Source organism: Crassostrea angulata, chromosome 2, assembly GCF_025612915.1.
Source record: "Crassostrea angulata isolate pt1a10 chromosome 2, ASM2561291v2, whole genome shotgun sequence".
Classification (NCBI taxonomy): domain Eukaryota; kingdom Metazoa; phylum Mollusca; class Bivalvia; order Ostreida; family Ostreidae; genus Magallana; species Magallana angulata.
Genome location: NC_069112.1, coordinates 41,541,593 through 41,555,949, shown reverse-complemented (window position 1 = coordinate 41,555,949; position 14,357 = coordinate 41,541,593). Strand labels below are relative to the sequence as shown.

The window sequence follows — 14,357 nt, the reverse complement described above, 5'->3', positions numbered from 1 at the left end:
GTCTGTGTGTGATATGCAGAATAGGAATAAAAAAAACTTTATTAACATCCGTTTCTTCCGATTCATGTAGGAATATACCTATGAATTTGTAAAGAAACATGAGATGCGTTTTCTGTGACTTTGTGACTTTTAAGAAAACAAGAAGAGGTAAATGGGTTTTGCTGTGATTGTTTGTGGATGTTGGTAAATTTAACTTATGAAATATCAACTTAATAAATAACTTACAAATTATTGATTATAATGAATTGATTTATGGAAATATGGGAAGGTAGTATTTGTAAAGCAACAAATGCGCATAATCAAAATCATGGTACAGGTTCAAAATATTAACATTTTGGCATTTCATTATGTAATAGCAAATTGAAATTTAAACAAAAACCTCTCATATTAACAGTGTGTGGTAAACATATACATATCAGGGCAGTGGTTTGGCAGGAATCTTTCTCATGTATTTAAACACAGTTAAATATACATTTTGACAGTTAATTGAAATTAAGAATAAATAAGCTCACCATACACCTCTACTTCACAGAGGTTACTCCCTACATAACTATCATAACCAACAGGGTAGACAACTCCTGGTAGTCTCTCGTTGGAGTAGATGACATATTGTCCATGGACATAACAGTTTGTTGTGAAGACAGGAGGTATTGTGTTTCTAGTGAAGTTGTCGTCCTTGAAACACAACGTTCCCTGTGATCTATCCGTGGTATTGGAGACATACACAGAGAATCCAAGTAAATTGTCTGCTATGTACGTCCGATACACATAATCTGTACAAGATATAATCGATCAAATATAAAAAAAACCCATAATAATATGATATTTCTTTTATATTGATAACTACACAATAGCTAAATATGAATTACATTTTATGCGAATCATATTACACATCTTTCATGTAACCATCAATCAAAATATCTAAATGGTTTAGACCACGCTTATATGGTTAATGTATGCAAGTTTTCTGCATTGGTTGTTTAAAGAAACAACGTCATCATATTTCGTTTATCATACCAAACATACATGTAACTATGAGTGCTTATAACATCCATACAATGACTTCTCTGACAGAAAGAAAAAAAAAACACGCCCAATACCTGGGATGTGTACAAGACTTGATCAGTCTAATTACAAACAAGATTATACAATTCCCTTTTTTACAATATAAACTGAACAATTGCTAAATATCAACCGCATAATAGGCGATACATACATGTGTCACACAATATTCATGTACCTATCGATTAAAATATCTAAATAGTTTTACACACGCTTATATAAAAAAACATATTCACGCTAAATATATTTGTTATTAATAGTAACACCACCATATTTTTTTTTCATTATATCAAATATAATAGTGAATGCTTTTAACATCCATGTATGACTTCTCTGACAGAACCCCCCCCCCCCACCCCCAAATATTGACCTATTATAAAAGCATTTCATATTTTTAACATAAATATTGATTTGACTATACAAAATGTTAATAAAACACGTTATATTGGTGGTATTATTTTATGAATCAAAAGTATTAAGTAAAAATGTTATATAAAGAATAATATGCTCATCAGCTATCTTAATATGGTTATTATTAAAACAAATGTCAAACGGAAAATGGGATATCTAATTAAATAAATCTTCATTGTTTAAAGCTATCTAAATGTATATGTTATAGAGATACGACCCCGCAAAATGATTTAAATTTAATCAGTTTTGTTAAATGTAAAGAGAGGCCTAGATAGTACGTGGTGATCAGGGTGGGGTAAATCCCTAATGATCTTTAATAAAAATAAAAAAAAACTCGTTTAATCAACATATTCAAGTACATGTACATAAACATATGCACCCTACACCCTCTCGGCTAGCAAAATTTAATTTGAATCCACCGTCAAAAAATGGATCAATACATGGGTTGTATGATGCGAAACTGAGCTGAATCATTTGTTGTGCTATAATGTTTATAAGGATCCAAATGACAAAAAAGAATAAAAATGTAACAGGGCAAAATAAAGTTCCTCACTGTTAAATCAGTATCTTTGAAGAAAATGATAAAAACAACAGTTGGAAACTGAGGACATTTAATGAAGATTTACATGTAGTTAATTCAACAATAGATGCAGTAATATAAGGTACAGAAATAAAGATAATATAATTAATAATTGTGGTGGGTAGATAACATGAATCAGTTCTTTAATTTATCTAAAACTGGTGATCCCTTAAATGTCCTGTCGTTGAAACTGAAAAATCTCCATACGCTTTTGCGAGGATATTCATCCGAAGATATATACAATTGACTATTTAACAGGTTTCTTAATCGCGCTAAATCTTTGACACACAACCTTTCTTAAAGTTATTAGATTTACATGCAACTTTCTCTTCTAAATTCTATCTTTTGCAAAAATCCTATTTGTAACTTGACATTTATTACATTATGACTGTTAAATGAATTAACGAATTAAGAGGAACAAATCAAAATCCAAGGATTGTTGATGATTTTATCTTAATGACTGAAATCATTGAATGTTCGATTATTTAATCGGATATTTTGCGCTCTAGAAATCATTTTAAATTAAGAATAACATTTACCTTTTTGTCCTCATACTTTGAAATATTTGTTGTTTACAGGAAGTTAATTTCAAATCGGACAGTACAAGTGTCACTCTAATACACACGAAGAAGTATATTGAGATTAAAAGGATCTCTCATACTTATCTATTTCTAGTCTCAAAACAAGCAATGCGTTATGTGTCCATACAAAATAATCATTTTAGCATAATGGAACTCATTGTCATTTAATAAATTTTAGAAGTAATTAAATGTTAGAGACTGCCTGTGTTAATCTTGATTTAGGTTTCAGGAACTTTGGGTATATATGAAGTGTAATCTGGAAACAAATTTACATGAAAACTATACTATATTATATCACTGTAGGAAGTTAAAAAGTGTGGCTTACGCAACTGAACATTTTGTTATTACAAATCACATGTTTTCACTTATCCATGCCTTGAATTCATAATGTTACTTTTTAAAACCTGGGTCATGTATTGATACATTAGCATACAGTGAAGGATAAAGTGAACAATTCGTTAAATTTAAATTCGGGACTATAAAGAGAGTTGAGTATGTCATATCACTTTAATATAAGAACAATCGTATTTCTATCGTATTCTTAACAAAGTCATAGAACTTAATATTTTATGTGAGCTTTATTTTGCAATTTTTGTTTCAAAACCGTACCTAAAAATTCGTTATTTTAGATCGGTTGATTTGAATTTTCATTACATTCATTGAATCATTTTTTTTTTACTTTCCTTTAAACTAAAAGCAAAAGCCTTATTAGTTGGGGTTCGAATCTCTCCGAGAAACAGGAATTTGAAAAATCAATATAAAGAGGATATCTATATTGTGTGAGTTTATATCTGCTTTATCCAACGAGTTGAAATGGTGTATATATTCGCGAAACTTGCCGATCGAATATAACCATTTCAACGTGTTGGATGAAGCAAATATAAAATCACACAATTATAGATGCTCAATTTATCTCATACAATTTGATTCATATTATTAAGCTTTTTGAGACAATCCCTTATGATTAAAAACGATGATGCAACAATGTGTTATACAGTTATTGTGACCTTGCGAAATACATTTAGTACGTCATTTCTGATATAACTCTAACTGTTTTAATATAAAGTTTCACTGAAATAAACCTTAAAATGATTTTTTAGCTTTAAATATTTTTTTCTTTCAGCTTATTTGTTTGATTAAATGATACTGATCAGAATACTTGAATAATCAAGTTTGTTGACATACACAAAGTTACGAATACTCGTAAGTTTGAATTGTCTCGAACGAGAAACAGTTGTTGATGTTTTATAAAACAAACACTAACCTAATGATTCGAATTGAAAATAGTGAATACGGGTGCTTACTGGTGGTGGGGAAAAAGTCTTATGAAACATTATTTCGGTAAGTTCTTTTGTATAAACATAACCCGTCGTCAGTATGAATTCATTGATAGTTAACGTAATTTGCAGTTTTATAAATTACACAAACCAAATTGAAAGTTGGAAGGGGGCTTAACTTATCAAAAATCTTGACAAACAAGAAAAAGGGTCTTTTGGTTACGGTTATACAATGTATATGTATAACTTTGCAAAAAAGTGGAAGGGGGTGCTTAGCCAGCCCCCCATCCTACCCTCAGTCCCCCGGTTCCGACGCCTATGCTACGCAGTTATCTGTTTTCCTTTATATTTGTAATTTAAATTGTTGACAAAATCCATTTTATATCAATTTTTGTAGTAGATACAGTTAAGATAAAATTACTATAGCAAATCCTCGAAAATAGGTCACTGAAGCGTTGAAGCGAGGGGCTGTGTCAAAAAATAGTACGGACCGGAAGTATTTGGACCCGTTTGATATAGCAAAGGTTTATCACACGGATAATATACACCTAACGTATGAGATAAATTTTGTTTAGTAAACTGATAAAACCAAATCGTTATCATATAAATACAAAGCGTATATACGTGATGCACATTTGAAGCAACAGTGACTATCATTTACAAGATACACAATGACTGTGACTATACCTAAGTTGTTCGTCACAAAATATATGGTGATGTGATGGATGGGGTGAATGCTTGTCAGGTTCACCCACCAGGTGGCGGTTTGTCTATCGTCATCTGATATAGCGCATTGACCACCGTAAAAGCTCAGGTCAGATTTACGTCCGTCCACAGCGTTACTGGCATCAAATATGTCCTCACCTTCATCCTTTGGGTACTGCTGGTATGCTGGTTTGTTGAGGGCAACGTTAACTGGCAACAAACACAATGAACACATACATTACACATATAATAACATCAGTTATGGTTTAAATATCATATACATTTTGATAGTACAATACCGATCAGACCCAACCTAACACCGGAGTAAATCCCAACTATACCCTGGGTTTACTTTTGAGGTTTACTTGGGGTTTACTTTTTTTGAAAATTTGGGTCCATTCGGGGTTTACTTTGGGTTACTGGGGGTTTGCTTTGGGTTTAAATGGAAATTGTATTTGAGGTCAACTGTACGCACTGAAGTGTGGAAAAGACCCGTAATTTATCTTACAATCTTACTGCCTGTAATTCCCGCCCCTTTTATGTTCCGAAAACAAAGTTATCGTCTGCTTTCAGTGGTATATTTCTGACAGGGTTTACTCTCTGTGTCAAATCTGGGTTTACTTTGGGTTTACTCTGGTTTTACTTTGGGTCCACTCTACTGGTACTGTACCAGTTATCGGCTAAGACCAGTTATCGGCTAAACTGAGAGTTCGGGTTTATAGCACGCGGCAATCCAAGATTTTTTAGTTCAGTCGTCTTTTTCGAATAAAGAAAAGTAAGTTTGCTTGAAAACTTTTTTGAATATGTTTTATACATGAGCTTAAACGATCATTGTTTACCGCTGATTTTACATCTTTGCACTTTCAGCAGTGGGGGAAGTGACGTAATAAGTTAAAAATAGAATATTACCTCTTTGTGATACGTTATTATATCCCTTCTTTGATTTGACATATAAAATCAATACATTTAACATGTATAAACAAAAGGATTTCACGAATTTCCGAGAGATTCGTAGCGCAATTGAACGCCTGATTGCACAATTATGTATTGAATAGTATACGATTTGGTGTATTACCGTACGATAATAAACGAATTATTTTATGAGTTTTGTTTATAATGTATCATGACCCCGAATACTTTAGTCTGACCTCACAAGGGGCATAATTCAAACTACATTTAGCAGAGTATAAAATCAACATGAACACGGATATTTACTATGTTATTATCACGAAGCCGATAACTGGTACAGTAAATCGTAAAAACTCGGCAAATTCGGGGCGTGCTTAAAAGCACAAAACAATATGTTTTGGGTTCTAAATAACGATATAAACTAACAGATTGATAAATAAGGAGTTCACCTTTTAAAGTATGTCAAGTTATTTCCAAAAATATCAAGAAATAAGGAATTACGAAGAGAAAACGTTAAATTTTAGCCGATAACTGGTACAGTGCCAGTAGTGAACCAGGAATAAACACTACTGGCTCTAAAAAAAACCCTGTTCGTATGAAAATCCCCTGTCTTCCCCTGTGTTTTCACTGTCATCCCCTGTACATCCCCTGTGCCACTGTACAGAGCCCCTGTATACCCTGGCATCCACTGTGCGCCCCTGTACACAACCCCTGTCTGCCACTGTAAGCCCCTGTCATCCCCTGTAAGCCACTGTATACCCCTGTGTATGCCCCTGACATCCTCTGTACGGTCTTTAACTGCTCGCTAAGTAAATAAATAGCTTTTAATTAATTCGGATTTTTAAAATTTATATTTAGCATTCATGTTTGAGACGGTGCTTGTTCTTCTTTGCATTTCATAGAGGGCAATATTATTACAAACGTGAATAATTTTGACTCAACATTGACACAAATCAAGATATACTTGTATACCGATAAACCGCTCATTTTATTACATGCGTTTAAACAAATGACCGTGTTATGTAATTTGTAAAAAAAAAAAAAAAGGAAAAAAAGAAAGAAAGAAATAGGTGAAGAAGTACGTGAAATCTGCAATATTCTGTGCAATGTAACCTAACTGAGATAAAGCGCATAATAACACAACATGATTGATCAGCACATGCAGATAACCACACACCGATCAAAATGATGAAATGATCACCAATATTTTGACTGTTTTGACCAGTGAAATGATGCATAGAATTAAACAGCCTTTATGAAGTTCATGTAAATCGCGAATAATTGCTGTCTGTATTGTTTTTTTATAAATCAGGAGAGAGAGAGAGAGAGAGAGAGAGAGAGAGAGAGAGTTGATTTTTTTTTCGGAAAGGGGGATTAGACCGGTCCATTGACACTTTCAATTTCTATCAGCTAGTGTGCATTTTCCAGTTTAGTTATCTATATGCATTATTGTATAGAATTGTCCACATGCATATACACTGTAGAGCAATGATACCGTTAATGAATTATTTAATGCATGACTGTATGTAAATGCCGGTAACGGGGTACCATTTAATTATACACACATGCATTATCTTAAACAATGGTCCGGGTTTCGGATCAAAACAATATCATGCATTTATTTAAATTTTATTTCATTTGAAAAATGAAATATATATATAATAGCAATATACAGTTTTAATTAATATCACTGTGCCAAATAACGTTTTCAATTTAAAGCTCTTCAATATATTTTCATGTTTGAAATTTTCAGAACTGAAAAATTGAAATTTTCAATTTCTTGTTTCTTTACTTGACAGACTAGGAAACAAGTCATAAGGGTTATTTAAATTATTGCATTATTGTGTAGCATTACCGAGCATCCAGATCTGAGGACGTGTGTGTATATACAAGGACACGTGTGTTTGTCACCTCATTGTTCTTAATCTCGCTACCGTGCACTGCAAATTGTCAAGAAGGGCTGTATACAGTATATAGCTATTATATAATCACTGACCGACCATTCAGATCTGAGGAAGTGTGTGTGTATATATACGTGTACACGTGTGTCTATCATCTCTTTTTCCCTATCTCGCTACAGTGAACTGCAAATTGTCAAGAAGGGCAGTGTACAAGAGCTTTTATATAATCACCGACCGAGTGAAGTAATGTCAACATCCTCTCCTTTGAAAACTGTAGCTTCAATCACCTAGTTGTTAATCATGTGTCTTTAAGTTTTTTGATCAATTGATCTGGTGTAGTATAAAACATTGATGAATTAAAAATCATTTGACAGCTCTAAGTTAATCTAAATAATTATAGAAAATTGGTTATGAAAATTAATTAGGATTGCATGTTTACTTATTAGGAAATTAATTCCCGGGTAAACTATATAATTTATAAATTTCATTCAAAATCAATGCAATCTCTCTCTCTCTCTCTCTCTCTCTCTCTCTCTCTCTCTCTCTCTCTCTCTCTCTCATATGACTAATCAGGTTTTTTTTTTAATTTCTCAATATCTATAAAACCTCCTACATGTATAGAAAACACATTAATTTTACATTTTCTGACCTTTGCGGGCAATTAATTAAATTATCTTTGATATCTTCCACTTTGCAGTAAAAAGAGATATGACAATTAGATTTTGGAAATTAATGAAATTGATTATTAGGGTAAATCATCAGTTTAAATTCAATTCAAGAGTCTAATAAGCCGGTCAGAAACGTATTGAACAAACATACTAAAATAATTTCGTATATAAGCTATTGAAGCTTTATTTTGCTATTTACGGGATATTAATAAAGGTATAACCAAGAACTCGGTTAAAAAAATATAGCTGATTATAAATGCTACATTCTAACTGATTTGGTTTTAATCGCTCCTATATGTTTAGATATATACAAAATCAAAAACCATGTGCCGTGCTTGATCTTCTAGTGTGTTGTTTATTACCAAGAATCATTTAGACAATTTTTAAAAAATGAATAATTCACTCTATGTTGTATTTTTCATGTCTGTTTTTCAAACATTAGGGACTCTCGATGTTCCCGAGCTCTAAAGGACTAAACGCCCTGATGGCTTGCACACCTAATATAAAAAAAATTCCCGCATTCACCTGAGGTTTACCGCCCGGTGAATTAATCAACTAAAACATGTGATTTCTAAAATTACAATAACAGTGTGTCTTGTGATTCGGCGCTGGTGAGTGCAAATATTGACTTATAGCTTAACATATAACACATGTGATTTCAATATTTGAATAAAGAAAATAATATTCCAAAAAAAAAAGTCAAAAGCCGTACAGGGGATGTCAGGGGCACGCACAGGGGTATACAGTGGCTTACAGGGGATGACAGGGGCGTACAGGGGGTGACAGTCAAGGGGCTTACAGTGACACACAGTGGGATGGGTACAGGGGCGCACAGGGGATGCCAGGGTAATCAGGGGCTCTGTACAGTGTCACACAGGGGATGTACAGGGGATGACAGGGACACTGTACAGTGGCATACAGGGGATGTACAGGGGATGACAGTGAAAACACAGGGGGTGCCAGGGGAAGACAGGGGATTTTCATACGGACAGGGGTTTTTAGAGCCAGTAGTGAAACCTAGATTAAAAACAAAGTAAACCCAGGGTTTAGTTTGGGTTTACTTTGTTAGGTTGGGTCTGATCGGTACTGTATTTTTCAAACAGAGGCAAATAAATTGTTTCCTTTTTCTATGGTCCTTTTTAAATTTAATAAAATGCTAATCATTAAAAGAGACTTACAGAAAAACATAGATATTCTTAATACGCATAAACATCAGTTTTATATAAATAACATATGACAGTTATATTGTGTACACAAATTATCCATTTTGAATGTTAAATACATATACATGTACTGTACTCATGTTATGGAATATATTATTGAGAAGCATTATAGATAACTATCCGTCTTTATTAGAATGCTCTACCTTAATAGCAAATATTGAAATATCAAAAACATAATATTATCTAATACTATTGCAAACTTATATGACATCAGATGTATCTAATCTTACCATAAGCCTTTGAAATCGCCAATAGTCCCATAAAAGAAAACACCAATAACATAGTTAAAACCAAATGCATAGAGTAAAGTTAAAAATCAACTACAAACATGTAGTAACTGACCGGGATTCCTATTCCGTAGACACTGTAATACAGGAAATAATTACAGGAAACAAATGTTTAGTACAATATCTATGGAGCCGAAACATATTAGCAGGATGGAAAAATTGACATTTAAAAAAAAAATCTAAGCAATCTATTTTAAACTTAAACTAGCTAATATCTGGGAGATGTTATAAAAAATAATTAGTTTATATGCAATCTAATCTTAAACTTCATATTTGTATCCCCTGCATTAGCCAGTTAAATTTTCTGAATGAAAAATTGCTGAAAGATACTCGTGTACAACAAATGGTTGCCAAATGATTATCTCAAAATCCTAGAATCAACTCTCATAAATCAATGTTGAGTCAATAGTCCATAATGTATATCTTAATCAGCTGATTACCATAGACCCTGTTTAAATATCATATTTTTAATGTGACATTGAGTATACATAGGCAATTTCGCCACATATGATTCTGATATGAAGTTCTTTTCATATAAGAATCATATCAAAATCACATAAGAATGATATAAAAATTGATTCATATTAGAATTATATAATCCCTATCATATGATTCTGATATGATTTGAATTATATGATAACTACTTCATATGAGAATTATATCATAATAAAATCATATCAAAATTATATAAGATTCATATCATACTTATATGATTGTGATTTACATCAAAATATTTCCAAGGAAAATGTATGAAGATCATTTTAGATACCTTCGAATTAATTGCGGCATGATGATTATTGGTTTGATATGAAAATTTGTTTGAAATTATAAGCGAATTAAATTTTTAATGAGTGGTTTCTATTGCTTTCAAGTAAAGTAGGTAAACAGTGTAGACATCTTAATAACTTCCTATATTTTTATTTAATGAATAAAATCAATATTGAGAGAAGGCATATAGAATAAAATATATTATTTACGAATTATATAATCAACTTAAGCCAGATGTAAACAATTCCGGAATGAAACCTGAATCGGCTTCGATTTTTCGTTCACATGTATACGTCATATTTTTACGTCACGAACGCAGAAGAGATCAGAAATGTAGGATGATTTCAGATAAAAGGTAAGGATTTACCAGTCTTATTTCTTTTTCATTTACGAGCAATTAAATTAATCAACTGACAGTAGATTGCAAATAAATCTGCACATGCTATAGAACTGTTGCTGTGTTTTTCCAAGAAAATTCTATATAGTAGATCGTCGATCGGAATCATTCATCATTTTTATTTATAAAAACTACTATATTCTTTCTCTGGAGAGAGTCGGAGTGTTTTTATAAACGTGTGAGGAAATACTGTTACAAAATTTAATGCAACAATAAACAATTTTATGATTTAAAATTTAGACCTGCGTGTTAAAATATAGCATGCGCGGATCTAGAGGGGGGGTCGGGGGGGGGGGTCGGGGGGGGGGGGGGTCCCGACCCCCCCCCCTGGAAAATGAAAATTTATCAAATTTACGTAGTAAAATTATCACGAAAATATGCCTCGGACCCCCCCTGGCAAACACAATTATCCTTCGGACCCCCCCCTGGAAAAATTTTCTGGATCCGCGCATGTATAGGCCTATTTCCCACAGTGCAGAGACAGCTCTGTGCAGCTATAGCTAATTGAATTTGATTTAGATAGTACAACACTTTTGTAAAACAATCACCAACTCAAAATATATGTCAAATAATGAAGAACAAGCGCATTCTGAACACTAAAAACTTTTAAAGTGAAAGTAGCCGAAATCTAGAGCATAGCTTGATATGAAGCAACAAGTAGACCTTCCTCTCAGCTATCGAAGATCAACAGGGAATGACTTACTGATTATCTCATGCTGCATGTCAAGCATAAAATTATGTTTAATTATTCATTAACATTATTAATGTTATTTATTTTATTTAAAAAATTAATTTACTCAACAAGCAGATAATATAAGTAAACTTTTCAATTATGTATAATGTAAATATATTTATTGGTTTTTTTTCTTCTTTAACAAGTTAGCTCAAGACAAGTACTAGTATTTGTTGAAAATGACCAGTCAGTCACATAAATAAGTGTTATTTTATTACATTTTAATTCATAATTTGCTCACATCTTCAAAATAGTAGCATGACATCTATTTCTACTAAACGTTCAGTAATATTGTAGTATGAAAGTCAGTATTTTTTTTAAAAAATATGTATGTATTTAAACTATGTTTATATTCATCATTTTATTTTGTGTTTTATATTTTTCAGCAAATGGCTATTGTAGTACACAAGCTTAGTACTAAGATTTGTCTGGATGTAGTGACTAGTCTAAAGACTATGACTATAATTTCAAGATCCTGGCATTCTCCTCAAGTTCATAGAAAGATTGTGTCCTGTACTGAATCTGGTATGATACATATATGACATCATTAAAATTAATTTTAAATTTCATTGAATTGTTTATACTTATATTTATAATTTCCAGATTCCTAAGAATTATATCAAACTTTAGGAAAGTTCATTTAATAGTTAACAACACATGTCATTGAATGATTTTGCTTTTTTAAATTTTGATTCTAAAAGTTGTTATGTTCTTTGTCTTAAGCATGGCTATAGTGAAGTTGCATTAACATTTCAGGATAAAATCTAAACTTGTCCTATGCTTTGGTTAACACGTCAGAAAGGGAGAAGTGGATGGAAAGACTTGAAGGGCTAAATGAATTTAGGGTAATACTTTACTTTGTCAAATTGATACTGATGTTGGACATATAATCGCTCTCTCTCTCTCTCTCTCTCCAAGCTTGCAAATGTAATGATTTAGCAATCATTATTAAATAGGAAATAAATGTGTAAAAGGATAGGAATTTCGTGTTTTATTTGCAACAAATTGTCATCAAATCTGGTGAATAACATTGACATATCGTAGCATACAGGAGCTATATGTGTACTATGACATTGTGCTTAGATACAAATCATAAAAACTGATATCTTAATTTCTAAGTGTCATAATATGTTTCTTTTTCAGAAAACTAATGAAGCACCAAAGAACAAGAAGAATAAAAATATCTAAATGTTATCATTTGTAGGAATTAAATTCATTTTAATTCTGAAAATTGTTGTGGTTATTTTTCTCTAGCTATAATTTTAGATAAACTCAAGTGGCTTGGAAAGGAAAACCAATAAAATTTTCAAGATCAATTGATGGGAGGTTGGAACAGCAAGTTCAGGAGTATCAACAAATGATTTTAAAGACTGATAACATTTAGAGGCATTTACTTTACATGTATTTGCATGTGAAATAAGTGGATAGCATACATTCTATGTATTTTATTTACTAATGAGGTTTAACTTGTGTCAAATATGGGGCATATTTTGCATTGCAAAGCCATAGTTTGCACACATATTATATTCATATGATTCTCATATCATGTTAAAATTACATGACTGTCATATAAGAATTATATAATCATTATATAAGCGATCATATAATTTTGACATGATGCCCTTATCGTATAATTCTCATATCAGAATTATATGATTCTCATATGATACCGATGATATGATTCTCATATGATGCCCTTTTTTTATCATCTCATATCAGCGCAATTATATAAGAATCATATCATTTTGATACGAGAATGATATGTGGCGAAATCCCCTGTGTAGTTTGACTACGTTTTTAGTTCTTTCTGCTTTTAAACTTATAAACTTATAAAAACGTTTAGCGTCCGTCTGTACATATATGCAAAGTATTCAAAAAGCGTATTAAGATCAGTGTTTCATTTTAGAAAAAAATGCAAATGTTTGTTTAAAGTTAACCCTGTGTAAATTATTCTACTATGCTTTCTGAACCCATATATCCTTGTAATACCATGAATCAGTAATCCAATTCACAACCTATTACTCTTCATTAAACTTAATTTTAAAAAATATAATACACTTTGAATTACAATGCACATTTTAATACATTTAAATACGATTTTGTTTATAAGTCTCCAACATGAAATTGTATGAATGAATACAATAAACAAAAACAATAAGAACAGCTTTCTTAAAACTGAACTGAGTTTTTTTTTTATTTTACAACGATTGATAAGCAAGTTCTACAACTTATATTAATATCTCTTGTTGGCATGGATGTTAGCGCTAGGTGGTCATTGATGTCGGAAAAAGCCGGAGTACCCGGAGATAACCCACTTGTCCAAGCGGGCGATCGCCATACCCTATTGCATACAACCACTGTGAGATCACGGGCATCGAACTCGGGTCGCAGCGGTGACAAGAGAGTGCTTTGTCCACTACGCTACTTGGACACCTTTCTTATTAACAGTTTTCTTATTACCCTGTCAATAACTTATCTCAGAATAGAAAAAAAGTTTTACTGCGGGTTTTTGATCATTGTTACATGTACATGAATATGTAATGTCTTTATATTGACCTTTATATTTTGATATAGTTTTAAAATCCATGCGAGTGTCGCCTGAAAACTAGTGATAGGTAAGTCAAAATTTCAGTCTTTACTACACCAGCCACATAATATATACGTTCTCAAACAATTGATGGCTAAAGTACATAGAGATCAAGACATATTCTTAGGTCATAAACAATCTTTGTATGAAATCAGAACTTCCAACGTTTACCAAGAGAAATATACAGACCAGTCACGAATTTGGTACTTTTCCTTCCAGTAACCTTGAACGTAACCAAATGAACTTGGGCTAAACTCATGCTATACCC

The 14,357-nt window shown here is 32.1% G+C and overlaps 1 protein-coding gene and 1 long non-coding RNA gene across 2 annotated transcripts; one reads left to right on the top strand and one right to left on the bottom strand.

Moving 5' to 3' along the window:
• Positions 1–492: 492 nt before the first annotated feature.
• Positions 493–6,305, bottom strand: LOC128174341 (uncharacterized). Its single transcript, XM_052839911.1, has 3 exons — positions 6,203–6,305; positions 4,599–4,826; positions 493–773 (listed from the first exon to the last, which is right to left on the bottom strand). The coding sequence occupies exons 1-3, from the start codon at positions 6,303–6,305 to the stop codon at positions 493–495; spliced, it is 612 nt and encodes a 203-aa protein (XP_052695871.1).
• A 4,287-nt stretch (positions 6,306–10,592) lies between these two features.
• On the top strand, positions 10,593–12,715 carry LOC128172511 (uncharacterized). The gene is made up of 4 exons (XR_008242276.1): positions 10,593–10,727; positions 11,889–12,027; positions 12,259–12,347; positions 12,646–12,715. It is a non-coding gene; the product is annotated as an uncharacterized LOC128172511 (long non-coding RNA).
• Positions 12,716–14,357: the final 1,642 nt, after the last annotated feature.